The following is a 19,955-nucleotide window of genomic DNA, read 5'->3' as shown; positions in this document are numbered from 1 at the left end:
AAATTGCCTTGCAGGCCGCTTTTCATTGAGGGCATAAGGGAAGAGGTAAGGGTCAGACAAGATATATGACAAAAAGATATTGTGGATACATCAATGAATAAAAGGAACGACGAACACAAACAACATGAATGTGGCATTGAAAAAAAAACAGCGTTTTCCTGTTACAGAAAGGTTTGCAGCTGATGTTTTTGGAAAACTATTTGTTACCTGTCGTTTTCATCCACGGCAGTTTTACACGGAACAGTTGGTCGACACCCTGGTCTTCTTCCGTGTCGCGAGCAGGCTGCCCTGGTTGTACAACACCCCCGATCCTCACCACATGGTCGAACTTGGGTTTTGCCGGACCGTTTTCTCCCGTGAGAAACTGTAGCGCCGTGCTTTTGTCAGCGCTGGATATGTTGCCTTGTGGGTAGGGTAGAACTGTGAAGGCTTTCTTCAAATATCCTGTGGAAGGAGAGAACTGATGTGTCATATGAAATTACAGCTACACATGAAATGTTCGATATAGTGCAGGAGAGATATCTGTTTCTAGTCATCTCCTTTGTTATGTCCTTTTTTTTTTACATCTTCCTGACATTTAAGGCATCTGTCACACATAGCCGATCATGGCATTCTAAACTTCTTCAGACCAAGGTTGGGAATCAGTCGTGAGCAAGGTCATCTGTGGTTGTGAGTCAAGGTTGCCTACTACTCTTTAAAATTCGTCTGCGCCAGCCGACAAAAGATGTTGAAAAGCCAAACTCGGGAAATTAATATTCTGCTTGAATGCGGCCAGAGAAGCAAACTGGAGCTAGAATAGAACGGATTCCAGGCTACTCCCAACCCAGTGACAACCTTGGTTGGGGAATGGTCGGGAGCAAAGAAGTGGAAAGATCCTAGATGTGAGACGGGGGCTTAAGGTATGCCGGTCTCCTTCGAAGTCTTTTTGTTACATATCAACATGAGTCGACATTATTATATCAATGAGACAGAAGTTCCACTATCATATTACTAATACCCACCTACGCGTACGAGTTCCCTTGCGATACTCTCCAACAGGTCTTTGTTGTTCTCATCAGTTACCATAGTGACGTCCTTCCCTAACGCTTGTAACATGGCCGTCATAGCAACAGCGCCCTGGAGCCTGCCATACTGTTCATGTGAGCCGGATTCTGCGGGGAAGGGATATTTAAAAGCTGGTATGCTTTCTCTCAGGTCAAAAATAGAGACAATACGCAAATACAAATACAGTCAATCTGGTACTTGTGACCACATTTGGCTACTTTTGGTAGTTCCTTAGATTTTCACCATTGATCCAAGCATTACGTACCCTTGAGTGTTCACTATGTCTAGGGTTCACTGCATTCATAAAGGTATAACTTATATATTTTTGGTTGGAAACTTTGAAAACAAGGATGGCACGTCGAACCGACAAAGAGAAAGGAAAGCATAGCAACGGTATTTCTTTTATTTCTTAAGCGGGAAGCAAAACGATAATAAGAAAAATTGGACGCAGCAGCTAGTTTCCTACCTTGTCCAAGATGCGGTGGAACCACCACAGCGACTGACGACGCATGGGACAGGGATAGGGCCGACTTCAACAACGCGTCTTCGTCGTGTAAGTCTGACAAACATCCATTCTGCGCCTCCCGAACTGGCAGTATCAGCCTCTCCAGTTCCTGAACGATCCCAACAGCCTTTTCTGATGCCACGCTGTAGAGCAGAGGATTCTGGGATATCTGCACGAGGCTAGGGATGTCGGCCATGTTTGTGCCCTTGACAAAGGTCGTCTTGGTGTCACAGAGGAAAAGGCATCCCTTAGTGCCATGGGTGAAGAAACCAATGGGCGGAGCTATTGGAAGATGCAAAGAAGTACTGATGAGTTAACAATGTCATTGTAAACCTTACAATCTAGTGATGTGATAAAATTTACAACAACGATATTTTATTTTGGAATACTGAATTACAAACTAACTTACAAGCACGTCGACAAAGGTTAGACATCCAGGTAATACGATACGCCAAATAACAGTTACTCAAGCAACTGGATATGATTTTGGAAACGGTCAAACGTTTCAAGTAGCATCCACTACTTTGCAAGATGTTGTTCGACAAATCGTGCTCAGAGTCACTGACGAAAAGTAGTGAATGCTGCTTGAAACGTCTGACCGTTTCCAAAATCATATTCAGTTGCTTGAGTAACTGTTATTTGGCGAAACTTACAAGCAGACATCACAGCCGGCTCCATGGTGACCCCACACGGCCAGAACACAGGGACATCTCCCGGGGTGGGCTCCACAACATCGCCCCAGTCAATGTTCTCCAGGTCACTTATACCTATTATGGCTGGAATAACGAAAAGTATCTTACGTAAATTTTATCAGTTTTTGAACCAACTCATATGGGCGCAAGGTGATATATGTAAAATACACAGAAAATGAAAAAACAGTCCCTTTCCTATACTACTATTTTATACCTGGGTCTCCAATGTGGATAGGAGCCCCGTGTGAGCTTGGTGTCCAGTGTGTGACCCGAAAGGCGGTCTCTAGTTTGTCTTTTGGTATGTAGCGCATGGACACCACAACTTCACAGTCAAATGAGTTGAAAGGATGGCAGCGAATACTCGTCTGGAAAAAAAAAATAGCACGGAAGATCTTTGACATATATTGCATGGTCCTAATTAACTACTCGAAATGCCAAAGATGCACCCAATCACTCTATGCACATATATCAGTACAGCAATCATTTCTGATGTGTTTCATCTAAAATGACTGAATGTCATCCTGCTGCTTCAGCTATGTGTAAATGGCAAGGCATTAGCGACCTGTCCTTTTTTCCCTGCGCTATGTCAGCACTGGTCAGCTGTCAGCTAATCGGATCCTCCCTCTCCTGTTGTTGGAGGGAAAGTTACGAGCCAATCATGTTGCCTCTTGACCATAGGCAGCAACGTGATTGGCTGGTGACGGCTGACCAGCACCTACGTAGGCAACAAGACGGACGAATCGCAGGGCCAGCACGCCAGGGTCATTGCTTGACATATATGCATGATATACACGAGAGGATGTACAAAGTAGAAATACCCTATATATGCCGACATCCAGCCGTTGCTCCACGTTCCGTACGGGAACACCTGCTGTGAGAAACGCCCCTTCGAACGAGAAGCTGCAGCCTGTGTAGAACGTCACCATGTCCTTCATCTCTTCCGTGTACTGCAGCAAAGTGCCCGGCTCTGGTAGAATTCTGCCGCTCTTACAGACACTGTACATACCGTCCGTCCTGCGGCAACATGAAACGTAGCGTTCATAAACATCGTTCAATCTGTGGCACGTCGCATGACAGTGTCTGCTGATTTACTTCATTCTTCGTTCAAAGACAAATATTGCGGGAAGCGGCCATAGATTTAACCCGCATCCTCTTATGCCACGCCCGCTGCTTGTGTATATCAATTAACAACCCCGGCGCATCGGCCTCTGATCCGTCGTTCTCGCTGCGTTAGAGTTGGTCGGCCATCACTAGCCAGTCAGGTCGCAACCTACGGTCAAGATACAACCTGACTAACTGGTGACTTCCCCTCCAACAGACAGAAGGAGGGAGAGGCTCGGATTGGCTGACGGCTGGCCAGGGCTAACGCCGCGAGAATGACGGATCGCAGGCCGACACACAAGCGGCGGACCTGGTATGAAAGGATGTTGGCCTGAAATCCATCCTTGTTTAGCTTGTTGGCTCCTGTCGAGTAGCCTCTACCAGGCTCCTCGGATGGCTGGAAAAATAGTCGAAATTTGCCAAATAGAGTGTATAGTATGCTAATGGAGTTGTCTACGGAGAGAGGGTCAAATCTGCCATCTACTATTTTTCCAGCCATCCGCGGAGCCTTGTAAAGGCTACCTGTCGAGGTCGTGACGGTTGAAGCGAACACAAGTTGAAGATACAAGGATGAATCTGAGGCTGCTACGCCATCTTACCTGATGTCGGATTCTTCTGCTAGCGGCGGAGCAGACAGCTCGCCAGGTTTAGACCTGTACAGCACAGGAAAAGCACCCGGATTCAGTGAACAAAAAGCCTCGAAGTCATCAGCCAGGAACTTCGGCACAATGGTTACGTTGGCCTGGGCATACCCTGTAGAAATGACAATACGTTTCGTCTTTGAATAAATCTCCAAGAAGATGTAGGATCCGGCTCAGTGTTATACACTATTTATGGCTCTTTTCACCTCTTTCTGGTGGTCCCCTTTTTCCCCTGCCATTTGAGGGCCACTAGAAAGACGTATATATATATATATATATCAAGCCTAAAAACACTGAGCCGTGCTTGGAGACTAGCAAAAATTGTCAACAGTCACAATCTGTAGAGCTTGATCTCACCAGAACACATCCCTGACGTCGGCCTGCCGCGCAGCTCTCCTGCCCGGATGAGACGCCGGACGTCCTGCGGGTGCCAGTCGGCAAACGTCTCGTCGTCCCACCGAGACATCGCGGTTCAAACGCCGGTGTTGATGTGATGATCGTCCTCTCGACGTATCGTAAGCATCAGCCGCACCGGGTGCCTGTGAAGTATTTTGAACCAAAGAGCGGTTGAACAACACAGACACAGACCATGCAGCTGTAGGGACCAGTATGCTCGTAGGGCCTTATGGTAAGCTTATTCTTAAAAATCAGTTAACAGCACGGAACAACAAACTACAAACCTTTCCAAGTAAGTTTGACTTGAATAGTTAGTCAAAATATCGAAATACATGCATTTAAACGCCACCTTTTTAGCCACTTCAGTGAAAATAACAATATGTAAATTCTAACCATAGCCGTTGACTCTGCCACTAACAAGCATGTTGGCATGACAATGATAAAAACCATTGTGCATATTATCAACATCTTAAAAAAGTATTATAGATCATACTTTAAGGTCAAAGCTGATAAAGATAGGTGAATGACATGTCATCTTTAAGTCTAATTGATGTCTTTACTTGCACAGGAATGTGTAAGTAAAAATAGACATGTTTGATAGCACATGTAGCAATGTCGACTGAATGACCTGTAAATAGTGGGCCAGCCATTCTTTGTTGCGCTCCCTTTCCCAAGAGGCGGCAACCAAGGACATTATATAGGATGCACTTGGAGCTACCAAGGATTTGACGGATCGCTCAACAAATTTCATTTAAAAACAACAACGATTTTGTTTTGTTTTGTATGTTTTGTTTTCGAGCTCTTTGAAATCATACTTTTACATCCGTGAATAGTTTCATCGGGTTGGTAAGTAACTGAATAAAATAACTCTTTTTACTCAACCAAGTGATTTATTCAACCGACGTTTCGGTGACCATCTGTCATCTTCTTCAAGGCAATTCTGATTGTTCCACATTGTACTGCAGCACAGGTGTCGCTGCTTACAAATACTTTTACATCGTGTACCATATTCCAATGGCAACATCAAGAGCCACACACATCCTGTAGTCGCTCAGCGATTGCCGTCTAGTGGAAAGGGAACATTAGTAATGCTTCGTACTAGAATACTAGTAGTTTCCCCATGTATGACCATAGGACAGCAACATTCAAATTACGTCTTTATTTGCATAGATTGTATGTAGTATTGCACTTATCCATTCATCACAAGTTAACATCGACATATTTCTTCGTGTTAATTGTTAATCATCTATTGCCTGTCTATTTCAAAGGTGATGATGTCAAGAAAAGTTCGCATAGTTTAAAACATAACAGGGTGAAAATTGATAAGGATAACTATAAAAGAATATGTGCTTGGGGATGGAAGAAACATGTTAATCACACTCTTCCCCCATGTAAAATGTTATCGGACATAAAAGTGACAATTGTAAGACATTCTTCATTGTCTGTTCTTTGCGTGTTCTGCAAATTATCATCGAAAAACATTCAAAATATGAAATAACCAAATACACATACATAACAACAGAACCAATAAAAGCCACTAGAACAGCTGTCTATAACAACAGAAAATAATGAAAACAGAATACATTTGATTGGTTAGAAGCTCCTAGAGTAAGGCAGATGGCAATCTAAAAAAAGAATTCTAGCTCTAAGGTGTTGACGTCTGAGATATTTTATATCAAAAGTTTCGCAAACACGCCGGTATTTGCATAATTTGTGCGTAATATTGATAGTAGATAGTAACATGTACATCACAAAATCATGGCAATCCATTTTTACATTCTTGATTCAGCTCAAAAATGAACAATATAGTGGCTGCAGTTCCACAGGATATCGCTGAGACTCTTTCACCCAAAATTCATCTCAATCTAATGTTCTGCTGTACTTTCAAAGAAGGTCGCTAGGGGAAGCAAAAGTTTTCAATCTTCTCAAAAAGGTCTACTCACATTCTATCAAACTCATCACAACTCATTGAAACAAAAAGGAAAAGTGATAATTATTCGTTCTTGTATGCAAATCTACAACAATTGTACCTTACACATATGTCTCTCTTTCTACGCTGCTTGGCTGACAACTTATGTCCTTCCCGTTTAACATTTTTGTTGCAGCCTCGTCTTTCACTTCTTCCTTACCTTCTACACCGTCGGTCTTTAATATTTCTTTTATTCTATCTTTTTTCATCGCCTTTCTCCACGTGACCACTGAAACGAGTACGATGGTAAACACTATAACACACGCCCCTATAAGCTCCAGCACTGACGGTCTAATGTCAAAGATCAGGTACTGTAGCAAGAAGGCCAGTGCGATAGCTGCTCCTTGTAGCATCTCTACAACGATGGCTTTCTCCTCAAGCAAGCTTATGGACAAACAGTAAGCTGCCGACACCCACGTTAACCCTTGACCTGCAAGGTAGAGCGCTACGTCAGACTCCAATCTCCATTTTGGGGTGACCAAGGCGTACATGATAGGTACAAGAAATACAGAACCCATCCCTTCTGCAAACGCTAAACACGTTGTTCTGGGCAGTCTCTGTAATAAAGACCTATACATCACGTTGACAAAGCAGAAACCGATCGGACCGATGAAGGCTAGGACGTTGCCGATGATGTAGGGTGTTTGCAGGCTTGCTGGAGTCGTGGATGTTGTGTTGGTCGAATGGAAGGTGCCGCAGTTGGCAGGGAATGTTGTGTTCGCGCAGGAAGTCGCGTTGTCGACTTGTGAAATGTCGATTGAGTAGCTACTTGTCCGGGTGGTGTTGTCAGAAAGTAAGGCCATACTTTTATCGCTCGTCCTCTCTTCTGGAACTCCACCTAAGAAAATTATATATATATATATATATATATATATATATATATATATATATATATATATATATATATATATATATATATATATATATATATATATATATATATATATATATATATATATATATATATATATATATATATATATATATATATATATATATATATATATATATATATATATATATATATATATATATATATATATATATATGTCTCATTATGAAGATTGTATATGCTATATACATATACATATACACAAATTAACGCTCTTAATTACAAGATTTCCCTGATTCTTAAGATGAAATGGCCGATGCCCAGGACATTCCGTGACTTTGAATAAAGCCAAAATTTTGGACACCGATCAGGATTGCTTCTAAGCAGATTAAAAGTGGCATGTAAATCAGAGGCTATCAACCATACCGAGACGGGGGCAGCTACCAACTACCAAACACCTTTGATACGTAGCTGACGTCACACTTCCGTCCCGGTCACGTGACATAGGTCATTTAAACCTGGTAAGGGTCAGAGTCTCAGAGAACTGATCGAAAGGTTGTTGGTGACCGTTTTACTCCGTTGTACAACCGGATATAGCGTACACAACCTTAATAGTATTCGTAGGCTTCAAGCCATGCCGTGCTGATGAGTTAGATCAGGAAACGTACAGGGTGTGAAGTCCCGCAACATCAAATCTGTCTAAATCGCAGTCAATGAAACTTAGGGAAGTTCCTAGCATCTCCTATCTTGCAGCTACTAGAAACTTCAGTTTAAAAAATCATGACTCATCTTAGCCTGGACTTCAGCCTTAGTAGCATTGGCCCGTTCCCAAGGTCTGCTCGTTGGCGGCGACCGAACCCTGGGAGTGGGCCAAAGCTATTAAACAAGGCTGGACTCCAGCCCAGGCTAGACTCTAATCTCCAATTAAGCATATCTAACGGTGGCAAAGATCGTATCCAACTGGCAGGTTTGCCACCGTTAGAGCTGCTTGGAGATTATCTAGACTCATCTATCAAGCCAGGGTTTCCTCTTACCGGCAACGATTAGACCAATGGCAGCGATTCTGACGCCCACGCCCACCAGAACGACACGCCCGGGTGATTCCTTGATGAGTTTCCATGCGACCAGTAATGTCACAAGTGGGCTTATCGCTCCGCGACCAATGGCGAAGGTGTTACCTAGGATACAAAAACAATAGACGTGATTGGCAGCCCAAATCAACAACGAATAGCTTCTGTTACTAGTAGTAGTACTGCAACACAAGATATTTACTTGATCACATGTGATTGGTAGCCAGGACTATAAAAGAGATATGGAGGTGTGACAAGATAGTGAAACACAAGAGGCGAGTAGAAACAGAGTCCTGGATCCTGGGGATCGAACCCGGGCCCGCCAGTCGACAGGCCGTATGCCTTAACCGCTAGGCTAAAAGGTCCGGACCAGTTAGACTGGTCAGTTAGTGGCGCTTGAACCCCACTGTTACAATATATAGTTTGAGGAAGGAGGACCTAGGTGGTTACCGGAGTCATTACTCCTCTAACGTTTAAGAAGAAGAAGAAGACGTATGGTCTTACCTGGGGGGATGAGCAGAGCCGAGACGAGGAGACAGCTCGTACACACCACCCGGATCAGCCCACATGACAGCAGCTGTACTAAAGTCCGCCAGCTGTACCTGTACCAGGGACCGTCATGTGTATAGGTACCGTCTCTGCAGCTGGAAAGATACAATCAAAATTTATTTTAGACTTCAAACCAAACAATAAACGTAAAAAAAAGTGTTAAAAAGAAAACTGTAAAAATGCATGTCTAGGTTTACGCATCATCTCATGCAAGAACCGCCGGTTTATGTGTCAAACAACGGTCCTGGTGACGTAACGGCCTGCGATTCGTCCTTCCCGCTTTAGCGCTGGCCAGCTGTCAGCCAATCAGATACTCTCTCTGCCGTTGTTGGAGCGGAAGTTACCAGCCAATCACGTTGCCTTTTGACCGTGGGTGGCGACGTGATTGGCTGATGGCCAGTGCTAACTGGGCGAGGAGGACACATCGCCAGGGCTGTTGCTTGGTGCATAGCATTGGTGGGCCTGGCATTGGTTTACAACATGAGGATCTTGACGTGATTTCAACAAGGCAAGAGTAATGCAATGATAAAACATAATCGACTTACGTCAACGAACGCGAAGAACTAAATATCTTAAAATCATGAACTAGCAACTAATTTAGATTTCGTCGAGTACGTTTCTTTCCAAACCTTGTAACACATATGATGCAACAATGGACTTGATTCTCTACTTTGTCTAAACCCGTTGAGATGGCTAGGGAACAACCTGTATTTGATAATTCAATAACCTTCGACGGACTTGAAAGTGAACGTCAGTCTTCACTAACGCTGGCACCTTGATTTGATTTGATTTCTTTATTTGGCTGTAAAAAAGTACAGCCAAGGCTACCCAACTAGCCGAAGGCTATTACAAAGGGAACAATATTCAAAATGCAATACAAACTTTCACAAAGCACACAAACACACATGAAGGCGTACACAAAACGCAAGACTAAAATACATAGATAACTATAAGTCTGGGCACGTAGCACATAGGGCAATAAAAGTAATAGTATTTACGTCCTATCAAGACTGATAGTCTTCTGTACCAAAATTACAACGTGACAGCCCTATCAGAAACAAACACAACCATGATAATGGGTGACCCAGATTCAGGCCATTCAAGTTCAACCTCCAACGGTCATGATCGCGTATTTCTGAAACACGAGCTATATAAATATGTACAAGGCAGAGAGACGCCTGCCGCACTTAACCGTGAGCTCTAGATTGTATCGAGTCAGTCTACATATTGAGTGCTGATCAAATAAGACTGATAACGTACGAATATGAAGGAGTCGCATTTCAAGAACGGCACGTGTGGTAGTATACTAGTCAATCATCCCCAAACCCACAAGGAACACACAAAAAACGAGACAAAATAGAAAGCCTGACAAAAACGCCTTAATACGTCAAAAACCAACTGGACCCACTCCTCTGCTTGGATAGTACAACTCCTCGGCTCTAGGGCCAACATACTCCAAAGAGAAGTCTTCAACAGGCCCCCTGACTTAGACCCCACAGGATATCTGTTCTCAACCTGATTTCATAATGAAGGCACCTTTTTTTAAACTATCTTTGTATTCGCACGCTCGCATCAGTTTTGGGGTTCCCAGAGGATGTCATCCTGATCCATATGGATTGCATACATACGTAGCCTGACGAATCGCGCTCCTAGTGGCCAGACGGTCCTGTGACCGCCATCCAGTAACCTCCGGCCAAGAGCTTGTGTAAACACAGGCTACATACATACGCTAGCAACAGAGTTACTTGCTTTAATTAACAACGTAAGTACTATTCATTCTATTTCCCTATGTGCTATGTGCCCAGACATAGTTATTAAAGACCCCCCACCCCCCCCTCCCCCCCCTCCCCTCTCACTGGACCGCGACGCGTTGGCGACCTCGCTGCGCCCAAGATTGAATTTAAGTTAGCCTTGACTTTATAACGGGAATATCATGCAAAACGTATATACAAGCATGATTAAAAAGGACAACAAATCACACAAAGCGTAAAAAGAGTAGTTTTTTATCGATGAAATTCGTTTAGCGCGGGGTCAAATCGCTCGGTCGCAGCGAGGTCGCCAGCGTGTCGCGGGTCCAGTGAGAGGGGGGGGGGCTATAATAACTATGTCTGGGCACGTAGCACATAGGACAATGAAATGAATAGTATTTACGTTCTTGATTAAAGTTACTCTGTTGCTGGCGTATGTATGCAATCCAATAAACTAAACACACACTCGGACGTACTCGGATGACAGCCATAGCAACGTTGTCTAGACACGTAGTATTTACGCCAGCGTCATACATCAGGAAAATAGCTCATCTCACGAAGCCTCTACCAGGCTCCACAGGTCGCTGGAAAAATGGTAGAATTTGGCCAAATTGACTGATAACATGCCATCGTACAGAGGAGTTGGTCCGCAAAGAAGTTACAGTTTGCAACCTATATAAATAGGTTGACGTTTTCGGTCGGAATACGGCTGGTGTCCTCTCAACCACTGCGTCATTTTAGGGATCGGTCAGCCTCCTAAATCCTTTATCAGCGCTCCCACAAAAAGTTTAACGCCGCCGTTCCAAAAAGTCTGCAAAGGAGGCTAGATCGGCCGATGTTTGCAGGTCACCAAGAAGTTTAACCTCCTTGAAGTCACCAAGCCCCGTCCAATCAGAGTAGATTTTCCAGACTGGCGTCCGAATGTAGCCTGGGTGCCATCCTATTTCTACCGGGGGCTCCTACACTCGCTACCCTAAATTTTTTGCGTTTCGGCGCATGCGCGCCGGAACGCATTGTCCTGGCTTTTACCTTCAAGGAAGGAACCAGGGAAGCTTGGTTCAACACTGTGTCGCACACAATAAGACCTTATATGGCAATACGTTCTCAAATCCTTGTATAGCCGTTGCCTTATATGGCAAGAGAGCACGAAAAGGCAGGCAGGCTAGATTTGCATGTGACACAGGACGGCGACCGCATGTAACTGCTACAACTGTTCGGAAATATCATTGCATTGTGGTTTCGGACTTTGATATCCTGAAAAATGACCATATTACATCTATTCCACAAGATTGCAGAAGAAAAAAAACGATTTCGTCAAGAAAACGACCAAAAATCGGCATAAATGATACCATATAGTGAGGCTATAGCATTACGTTCAGAGTGCTTAGTTACGAACCGCAGCTTGGCCGATCTGGCAACGCGAAGCACTTCGGACCCAGAAGATCCGGGTTCGTGTCCGTGCATGCTTTTTTTTGGTTCTTTTTAGATATTGAATATCAAAAATATATATTGATATTATATTAATCTATCAATATCATATTCATGAATATCATTTTTTTCATTAATAAATAAAGAAATATTTTATATTTGTTATTTTTAAATATTCATTTAATATATACAAGGCCTTTGTCTTATGAACAGGACTTCATAGATTCCAAACCCGGCATTCGAATTTTTCTGTTCATTGTAATGGAAAATACCGTGCAGCGGCTCCTATGCGCGGTAAGATGATTCTTGCAAAACACTCGCCACTAAACTTCTATCCCCGATGTAAACAGAGGCTCTTGATGTTGTTTGCAAAACAGCGATTCTTTGTTACAGTAGCAAATGCTCCATTGTTCAGTATCGACTTCATTCAGACAACACGGACGTGGAAAGTGGCGCCCCTCGGCACAAAACTATGGGAATTTTCATGAATTTTAGCAAAATTACCCAGGAAAATAAGGAAGAAATGTTGTAAATGCGGAAACCAGAATAATACGGATGAGGTAGCTGTTGATTTGTTTGACATTTGGTAGTCATTTTAGATAGAACCTTAGCTGTTATGAACTTCTATTTCACTTAATTACCATAGTGCTGATGATTCAATGGTGCTTTTTCAAATTTTATGTTTTATTGCGTGCCATGTACATAATTACATTGATAGCTTTTATAATGAGCCTATTATACATTTTACAAATAAGTACAAGTTGTAGGCCAAGACCAGCTTTTTCAAAAGCACTTAAGTTAAGTGACGTAACTTCAAAATTGCTTTCCCCAATCTGCCTTTCTCTATTAAAACAGTACTCATTTCCCAAAATGACAATTTTTCTTATAGACTGAACAGCCCTTGAGTGACTTCCTCTGGCAGATTTTACTTCAAGTAAAGGGAAAAGACAATTTACACTTATAAACGTAGCCGAAACGCCAGCTTTTTTTAAAAGCTCTTGTTTTTAGGGTAGCGAGTGTAGGATCGCCCGGAAGAAATAGGATGGCACCCAGGCTAGTCCGAATGTCCCCATGTGACTCCGGTCATAGGCCGATGATGCCAATTATACAGCTGTATTTACATGTACGTAGGCAATGATTAACGGTCAGTTGACAGGTAGTGTAATAACCCTTTCTGCTTGAACAAGAGTTCAGAGACCTCAGGCCTCCAAGAAATATTGGAACTTTTGCGAATTCCTTATTTTACATTGTCTCATTGAATATGCAAATTATACCGTAATTAGCATAATCTACTAATAACCTGTAATTAGCCTAAGCTCTTTGCGACGATCGCAGTACCTGGCGACAGAGTGAGCCACACCAGCGTCTCAACTTCTGAAACCGAGAGAACAGCTGTTTTCTTTTTCAAGCTACAGTTTTATTATTACATTTTTTTCGTATTGCTGGCCGGGAAGTAGTCTGCATAAACGGAGGTTAGATTAAAACTATCTCTTAAATCAATGTGGGTAAATCAATGTGGGTATTTATTTTATTGAAGGCGGTCGACTTGCTGCTGCATGGGGCGTCCCGAGAACGCTTGACGCTAAATTCTGGAGCTACATATGACGCTAAATTCAGTCAGTCTCTCTACGCTCTAGCCTGAATTCTCAGTCAAAACTCACACACCTAGAAGCTGAACTCTTGCGTCAAAGCTGGTGATCGTCTTGGAGATTACTTGAAAAGCATCCTAATTTAGTTCTTTGCATTAAACGCATGAGTGATAATGACCACGTCTAGACTAACGTTAGGTCGCACACAATGACTTCTGTATCAAATGGAGTCTAACCTTTTCGTTAAAACGAGGCACTATTGAACTGCGAACTTTCATAACTGACATGGGAGGACGCATTTGAGCCCGATAAACACCACAGCTTGCTTATGAAGGAAGACCTTTGATGGTGGAAATTTCTATTTTCGTGTATTTAGAAATAATAATGTGACGTTATGAGGGACCAATGCTATCACATACGTCTAAGTTCTCTCAACTCCACTCCAACGTATTTGAAGGAAGTACGGTCTCATTTTGCAATGTCATGGTTTAACCAATGGCAACATGGTAACCTGACGTGCGCTCTTGTAAAAGACGCCAAGTTTGTGCCCCCGTGGCAACATTAATCCAAATACGCTGAGCTGACAGTGACTGTAATTCATAATCTGGCATGGTCACGTCCATTACCTACCAAACCAACTACCCCGCCCCATTCCTATATAATGTCTTTGACACGTATATGTATTTTGCCACCCAAATACTCGTAAACAACTTACGGAACAACTTTTTGGTAAATTTTGAGCACAACGTGTGGCAACTGAAAACACGAAGAAGCATTCAGTGCGAGAAAGCTTTGTCAGAAAGCGTAGAAAACTGTTCTAGTCTTTTCAAACAGATCAGTTAGCAGCCATGCCAGCACATGCCTTCTAATATGAAAAAAGTGTAATTATTACACATATATATAACTTTCTACGTCGCAATGCAAAAGTTCCTCAGAGATCTAGAATTTGTACAGTAAATATATTCCCACATGTGAGGCACAAATCGGATGATAATGTCAGTAGAGATATCTTAATGATGATCCGCCACGGCATTACTTTTGCATTAAATGAAGTCGAACCTGTCTGGTCGCTCTGGAGCTTTTTGTAAGTCAAACTATTGGAATCTCGAAGTTTCACCTCTGACACGGGAGTGGCAATGAATAACAATAAACAATTACGCGTTACGGCTTATGTACTTATTAAGAAGTACGTAGATTTTGGGCGCCTGCCTACGGATTACGAAGATGAAAAAGGCTGCATTTCGCCTTACGAAAAAAGGCATGCTGGCCCTCATCATTATCACTGTGCCAAACTACCGAATTCGAATTCTTCTTGTTTAAGGTCTCATCAGAACTCATCTTGTAGTAATTGATAAGAACCCAGTCACATACGTCGTAAGATAGGTTTGCGTCAAGAAATTCAAGACGTCGTTCACGTCACAGTCAAGGGGACAGTCTTGGATGTGGGTGTCGTACCAAATTTAGCAGCATTACGACGAAAAAGGTTGACCCCTGGTACTCTCCAAGCAGAGGTTGAATTGGCAGATCGTCACCGTTTTATCATGTGCCGTTTTTTTCGCTAGCCCATTCAGTTGAATGGGCTGGCGAAAAAAAAACACGGCATATGATAAAACGGTGACGATCTGCCAATTCAACCTCTGCTTGGAGAGTAATACCCTGGAAGCCAGAGATTATCTGCGGGGCCGTTATGCAACTCCCTCGGCTATTTAACCCAGTCGGCCGGATGGTCTCGCTTTCCCGGGGCAAGTCGCGAGCGGCCCCGAAGATAATCTCTAGCTTACCCGCGAGCGGGTAAAAATGTTGCCGCAAATTCTTATATGACTATCGACCGTCAGTTCCGTCATAGCCTGTCAACCCGTACCACTCTCCCAGCAGAGGAGTGGAGTGGGTCCGGCTGGTTCAGGCTGGATTTTTACGTGTTTTAGGCGTTTTTGTCGGGCTTTCTACTTTGTCATGTTTTTCTTTGTCTCACTGTGGGTTAGTGTAAACAATTGACAAAGTAGAAAGTCCGACAAAAACGCCTAAAAACACGTCAATAACCGGCCGAGTAAACCCCAGTACGACGAAATTACGTGGCCCCGTCCCTTGCGAGAGAGATAATCAAAGATGATTGTACATTGTACTCACCAGAAAATGACGGCAAGCGGGATGAACGCCACAGTCGCCGAGATCTCGTTGACTGCCACGAGCTGGACGGCGGGAACCCCTGCCTCAGCGACCCGCCGGGACAGCAACGCCGCCACGGTGTAACCCACCGCCGCAGCGATGGCCGAGAACAAGCCTTTCCCATAACACTTCATGGTGGGACAGTTATGCGGGGATGCATGCTCTATACGGTTACCCAGCATGCGTACCAAAGGTCGACCTATCGCATCTAATCCCATAACTCCAGATGACGTAATACAAAACTAGGTCTAACAATTGGATGAATTCTCTAGAGACTCAGAGGTTTCAGATGACCTTGAATACGAATTCTGACCAAGGACATAATCATGATAATGTCCTTGTTCTGACAAATGGTGAAAGCACTCGGGACTCACGGGTAGATTACAAAAAGCCTCATTGCTGCCTCTTGAATTGTTTGTGATTCTTGCTGTACGTACCCGGGGTGGCCGGAGTTGTTTACCGCCGGTAGAGGTTTGGCCGACAAACCAATCTGACCCTTGATCTGACCAAATAGATACTTAGTAACCCAATAAAAACACCGGAAACTAGCATCTGATTGGATTAGCCTCCGTTGCAGTCCTTCCCACTAGCGATTTTTTAGCGATTTATTTTTCAATTTTTTTGGGGGGGGGGGGGGTTCTGCTTGAGACCCCTCGTCTGCTTGGGATTCTGTTACCGCTGTGATCATGTGTCCGCTGTCCACACATTTTTTTTCTTTAAATCGCTAAACAATCGCTAGTGGGAAGGACTGCAACGGAGGCTATGTTTGGATAGCGGTTTGGCTTCAGCCTGTGTTTACACAAGCTCTCGCGCTCGGTGGAGGTTTAATAATGACTCCAGTCGGGCCGGCTTCTAGGAGCGCGATTTTGTCAGGCTAAAGTTTGGCTGTCGGACAAAGACAAAACTTGACAAAACAAAAAGTCCGAGCCTATGTCCCTGTTTGAAGAGGACTTCGCTGATTATTCCTTCCCACCTCGGCCTGTGAATTGCGTGCATAGCAGACTTCAAGGAGGTTATGCAGACTTGCCCTTTGTTCTTATTCATTATGCTTTCACACCCCGTCCGGTTTTGTAGATATCGCCGATTTTTTCCACCCGCCGGCCGCGAAGATAAGTTCCGTGTACCCGTCCATTTTCTTGAAGACGAAGGGAATTACATACAATAGTATTCACGATATTAATACAGGACTGGAGGGGATAGTACACATGTGATCTTTGTGTAAATTCAAACTATAAAAGAATGGAACTCGTTGTCATCAAATACTGTAGGTGTAAGAGGTGTGAAAATCGTATATTCTCAGTGTATAAGGACCCAGAAGACCTTTGACGTTAGATTTTGACAACTTGTTTATGAACCTGTAACAGTCACCACGGCTAGTCACCGAAACACTGCAGCCCTATAGTAATTAGCACTGAGTACTCTGCATGCAAAACACAGTTCTTTGATCATGTCGTCATCAATAGGAAGCCATGTATGTGAGAAGTTTTAAACCCAGTAGCTATTGTTCTTCATGCTGGGCGATTGTCTATTGAGTTGAGAGTAGATCAGATGAGATCTAATCTCCAAGCAGATCTAACGGTTGCAAATACCGTATCCAACTGGCAAAAGGAGTTTTTAGTGCAACTCGGGTTGCAACAAAAACTTCTTTTGCCAGTTGGATATGGTCTTTGAAACCGTTAGATCTGCTTGGAGATGAGATGAGATCCAGAGTGAGTCTGAGAACAGAAGCAGAGAGAGAGAGAGAGAGAGAGAGAGAGAGAGAGAGAGAGAGAGAGAGAGAGAGAGAGAGAGAGGAGAGAGAGAGAGAGAGAGAGAGAGAGAGAGAGAGAGAGAGAGAGAGAGACTCAACTCCGTGACACCTGTCACCCGGGCCGTGCGTGTGTGACGACAATGCCCTGTGCTTAGATTAAAAAAAGCGGTTACAGGCTAACAGCGGTTACAGGATCCCAAGCAGATACGGGGGCTCAAGCACTTGAAGCAGATACGGCCCCCCAGCCAAAGAACCTGGACCCGATAAGTTGAAAAATCGCTAGTGGGAAGGACTGCAACGGAGGCTACCCTGTGCTAGTGTCTCGCGTGTGCCCTGTAGTCCCTCCCAAAAGAACCGGGCCATAATACCGCTCCGACTAAATCAGACTTACAATGATTCTTTCACACCTCCGTCCGGTTACCGTAGATACATTTCGTGTACCTAGTACCTGTCCATTTTCCTTAGACCGTGAAGTTTTGAAGTGAATTAGAATAGTATCCAATATCCACTATATCACCCAAAATATCATGCGGTAGGGAGAAAATGGAGTGTTCGCGGTGGTTTTGAGTTCGCGTATGAAAAATTAGTAGCGCTACATTCACACAACAATGGAACGGCTTTTCGCGGTTATTAAGTTCGCGGTAAAGAGTTCACCGCGAAAACCGCGAACATAAAACATCAGCGAAGCTGGTGTGTTACGCCGAAGGATGGTTATACCGGTTATACAGATACAGATACAGAATTTGACGGAAAAAAACTTTGTACAATGTATTTATACTATGACTACAGTGAAAAATATGAGAAAAGGATCACGTGGATTTTTAGGCAGATGTGAATCATGAAATGTGAATACTAACGTTAATAGTAATAAACAGCTAACCTAAATCTAACCTTTTGGTATGGTTATGTCCCCTTGCCCTATTTGCTAACTGTTGATTAAAGTGTCTCTTCAATTATGCATTTGTCTGGGCGACGCCCCCTTTTTCTGTCAATCCAAACGCCATTTACTTTTACTTTTCGGGGTACATGACCATAAGTTGTATTGTAAATAATTGTGTTGAGCAGGAAGCAGATGTGACATTTGTCTTATAAACCAGCGAACAACTATGTAGTATGATTCTCCCACGAAGCCCTCAGACTGTGACAATAAGGGACGGAGAGTTTTTGACGTAGCCAACTTCTAATGCATGGTTATCAAAGCTTTTCAGACAGTGTTCTGAATACGTTAGTCTGTCAAGTTTGCATTTCTAGTGGTATTACTGATGTTGCATCTAGCACATATCCCTAAATACCCCGTTTTCGAAAAATCGCGAATTTAAGTACCCCGCGAATTTATGTTACCCAACGTTACATGTACATGTATACAAAGGACCTACTGTGCATGACTTTGCCAGTGCCATGGAATCACACATAGCGCAAAAGGGGTGTGCACAATAATGTGAACTTTGACCGGTTTCTAGTATCACTGATGGAACCAGTTGGGCATACTTACTAAACTAACATTGATTGAAATGTCATTGCATTATATTTATTAGGGGTAACTATACAGTATCATTACATATCAACGCTAGATATCCATTTATCTATGATGTAATAAGATACGAGTCAAACCTTGGCACCTCACCTGAACGTTTGCAGGTAACAGGTGTATAACGTATACGAACGTTACGTCCGCAGAACTAGAACGGACCGCCGTGGATGACTGACTCCGCGTTGGTAAACATGGCCCAACAACCTTTGGATGACCCGTACGGTATTGGTTTGGACTGTGCCACATTTTCTACATATCTCAAATCCTATTTTCGTTGCTGGTGCCACGGAGTAACGGCCATGGAAGCCGCGTATACGTTTACTAAACAGAACAGTCAGGGATATACCCACGGTGTTTTTCTAGTTCAAACCAGATCATAATAACGTTACATACAACATATCGGGTAACTTGTCGCCTCAAACCCCCGCGCAAATAAGCTTATATGCGCTTGTAGCTGTTACACAAACATCATGTTCTGCTTATGTACCTGGAAAATATTTACCTGGCCAACATAAAAGCAACGAAAAGTGCGTACTAATCGTTTTGGTGAGAAGCAAAAATAACAGAGAGTGTGGTTTTCATAAGAGAGGGGGCGCTGCATACTTAGCCAGTGAGGGCCTAGGGTGGGAGTGCTCCTGTCAATCATTCACCCTATTTGAAATAGGGTGAATGATTGGCCAGAGCACTAATTTTTTGGCAAAGCTTTTAGAAATTACAATGAGTCTGGTGGAGACTTTAGTTGAGAGAAGAGCGCAGCCTAGCGACAATGATCAGCCTAGAACACTAATGCACGTATACATGTCTGCCGAGGGAAAGTACACGAAAACGAGGTGTCATTATTACTCTTAAGTTCAGACTTTGAAAACTCACCGTCGAATGGCAGGTTGTTTTGCCAACTGCTCGCCAAATGTGTTTCTGAGTGTTCCCGTGTGTCGTGTTTTGAA

General features: G+C 43.4%; 2 protein-coding genes across 2 annotated transcripts; both read right to left on the bottom strand.

Moving 5' to 3' along the window:
• Window positions 1-641: 641 nt before the first annotated feature.
• Window positions 642-19,571, bottom strand: LOC136442091 (putative hydro-lyase Cbei_2760). The gene is made up of 9 exons (XM_066438714.1): window positions 19,105-19,571; window positions 4,341-4,522; window positions 3,942-4,095; window positions 3,060-3,255; window positions 2,456-2,606; window positions 2,203-2,325; window positions 1,511-1,831; window positions 1,002-1,151; window positions 642-661 (listed from the first exon to the last, which is right to left on the bottom strand). Exons 2-9 carry the CDS (start codon window positions 4,447-4,449, stop codon window positions 642-644), a joined length of 1,224 nt encoding a protein of 407 aa, XP_066294811.1. The 5' UTR covers window positions 4,450-4,522; window positions 19,105-19,571.
• LOC136442132 (solute carrier family 35 member G2-like) lies at window positions 5,524-16,327 on the bottom strand. Its single transcript, XM_066438789.1, has 4 exons — window positions 15,692-16,327; window positions 8,755-8,894; window positions 8,215-8,358; window positions 5,524-7,186 (listed from the first exon to the last, which is right to left on the bottom strand). Exons 1-4 carry the CDS (start codon window positions 15,946-15,948, stop codon window positions 6,411-6,413), a joined length of 1,317 nt encoding a protein of 438 aa, XP_066294886.1. The 5' UTR covers window positions 15,949-16,327; the 3' UTR covers window positions 5,524-6,410.
• Window positions 19,572-19,955: the final 384 nt, after the last annotated feature.

The sequence above is a fragment of the Branchiostoma lanceolatum genome, chromosome 9 (assembly GCF_035083965.1).
Source record: "Branchiostoma lanceolatum isolate klBraLanc5 chromosome 9, klBraLanc5.hap2, whole genome shotgun sequence".
Classification (NCBI taxonomy): domain Eukaryota; kingdom Metazoa; phylum Chordata; class Leptocardii; order Amphioxiformes; family Branchiostomatidae; genus Branchiostoma; species Branchiostoma lanceolatum.
This window is presented reverse-complemented; position numbering and strand designations above follow the sequence as displayed.

Excerpts from the sequence above, each read along its gene's own strand:
- LOC136442132 (XM_066438789.1), bottom strand. The coding sequence starts at position 15,948 with ATGGGATTAGATGCGATAGGTCGACCTTTGGTACGCATGCTGGGTAAC. Across the intron at positions 8,895-15,691 it reads CCGCTTGCCGTCATTTTCTG|CTGCAGAGACGGTACCTATA; the intron begins GTGAGTACAATG and ends GTATCTTTCCAG. Across the intron at positions 7,187-8,214 it reads CATTGGTCTAATCGTTGCCG|GTGGAGTTCCAGAAGAGAGG; the intron begins GTAAGAGGAAAC and ends TAATTTTCTTAG.
- LOC136442091 (XM_066438714.1), bottom strand. The coding sequence starts at position 4,449 with ATGTCTCGGTGGGACGACGAGACGTTTGCCGACTGGCACCCGCAGGAC. Across the intron at positions 2,326-2,455 it reads TATCCACATTGGAGACCCAG|CCATAATAGGTATAAGTGAC; the intron begins GTATAAAATAGT and ends TCGTTATTCCAG. Across the intron at positions 1,832-2,202 it reads GCCGGCTGTGATGTCTGCTT|CTCCGCCCATTGGTTTCTTC; the intron begins GTAAGTTTCGCC and ends ATCTTCCAATAG.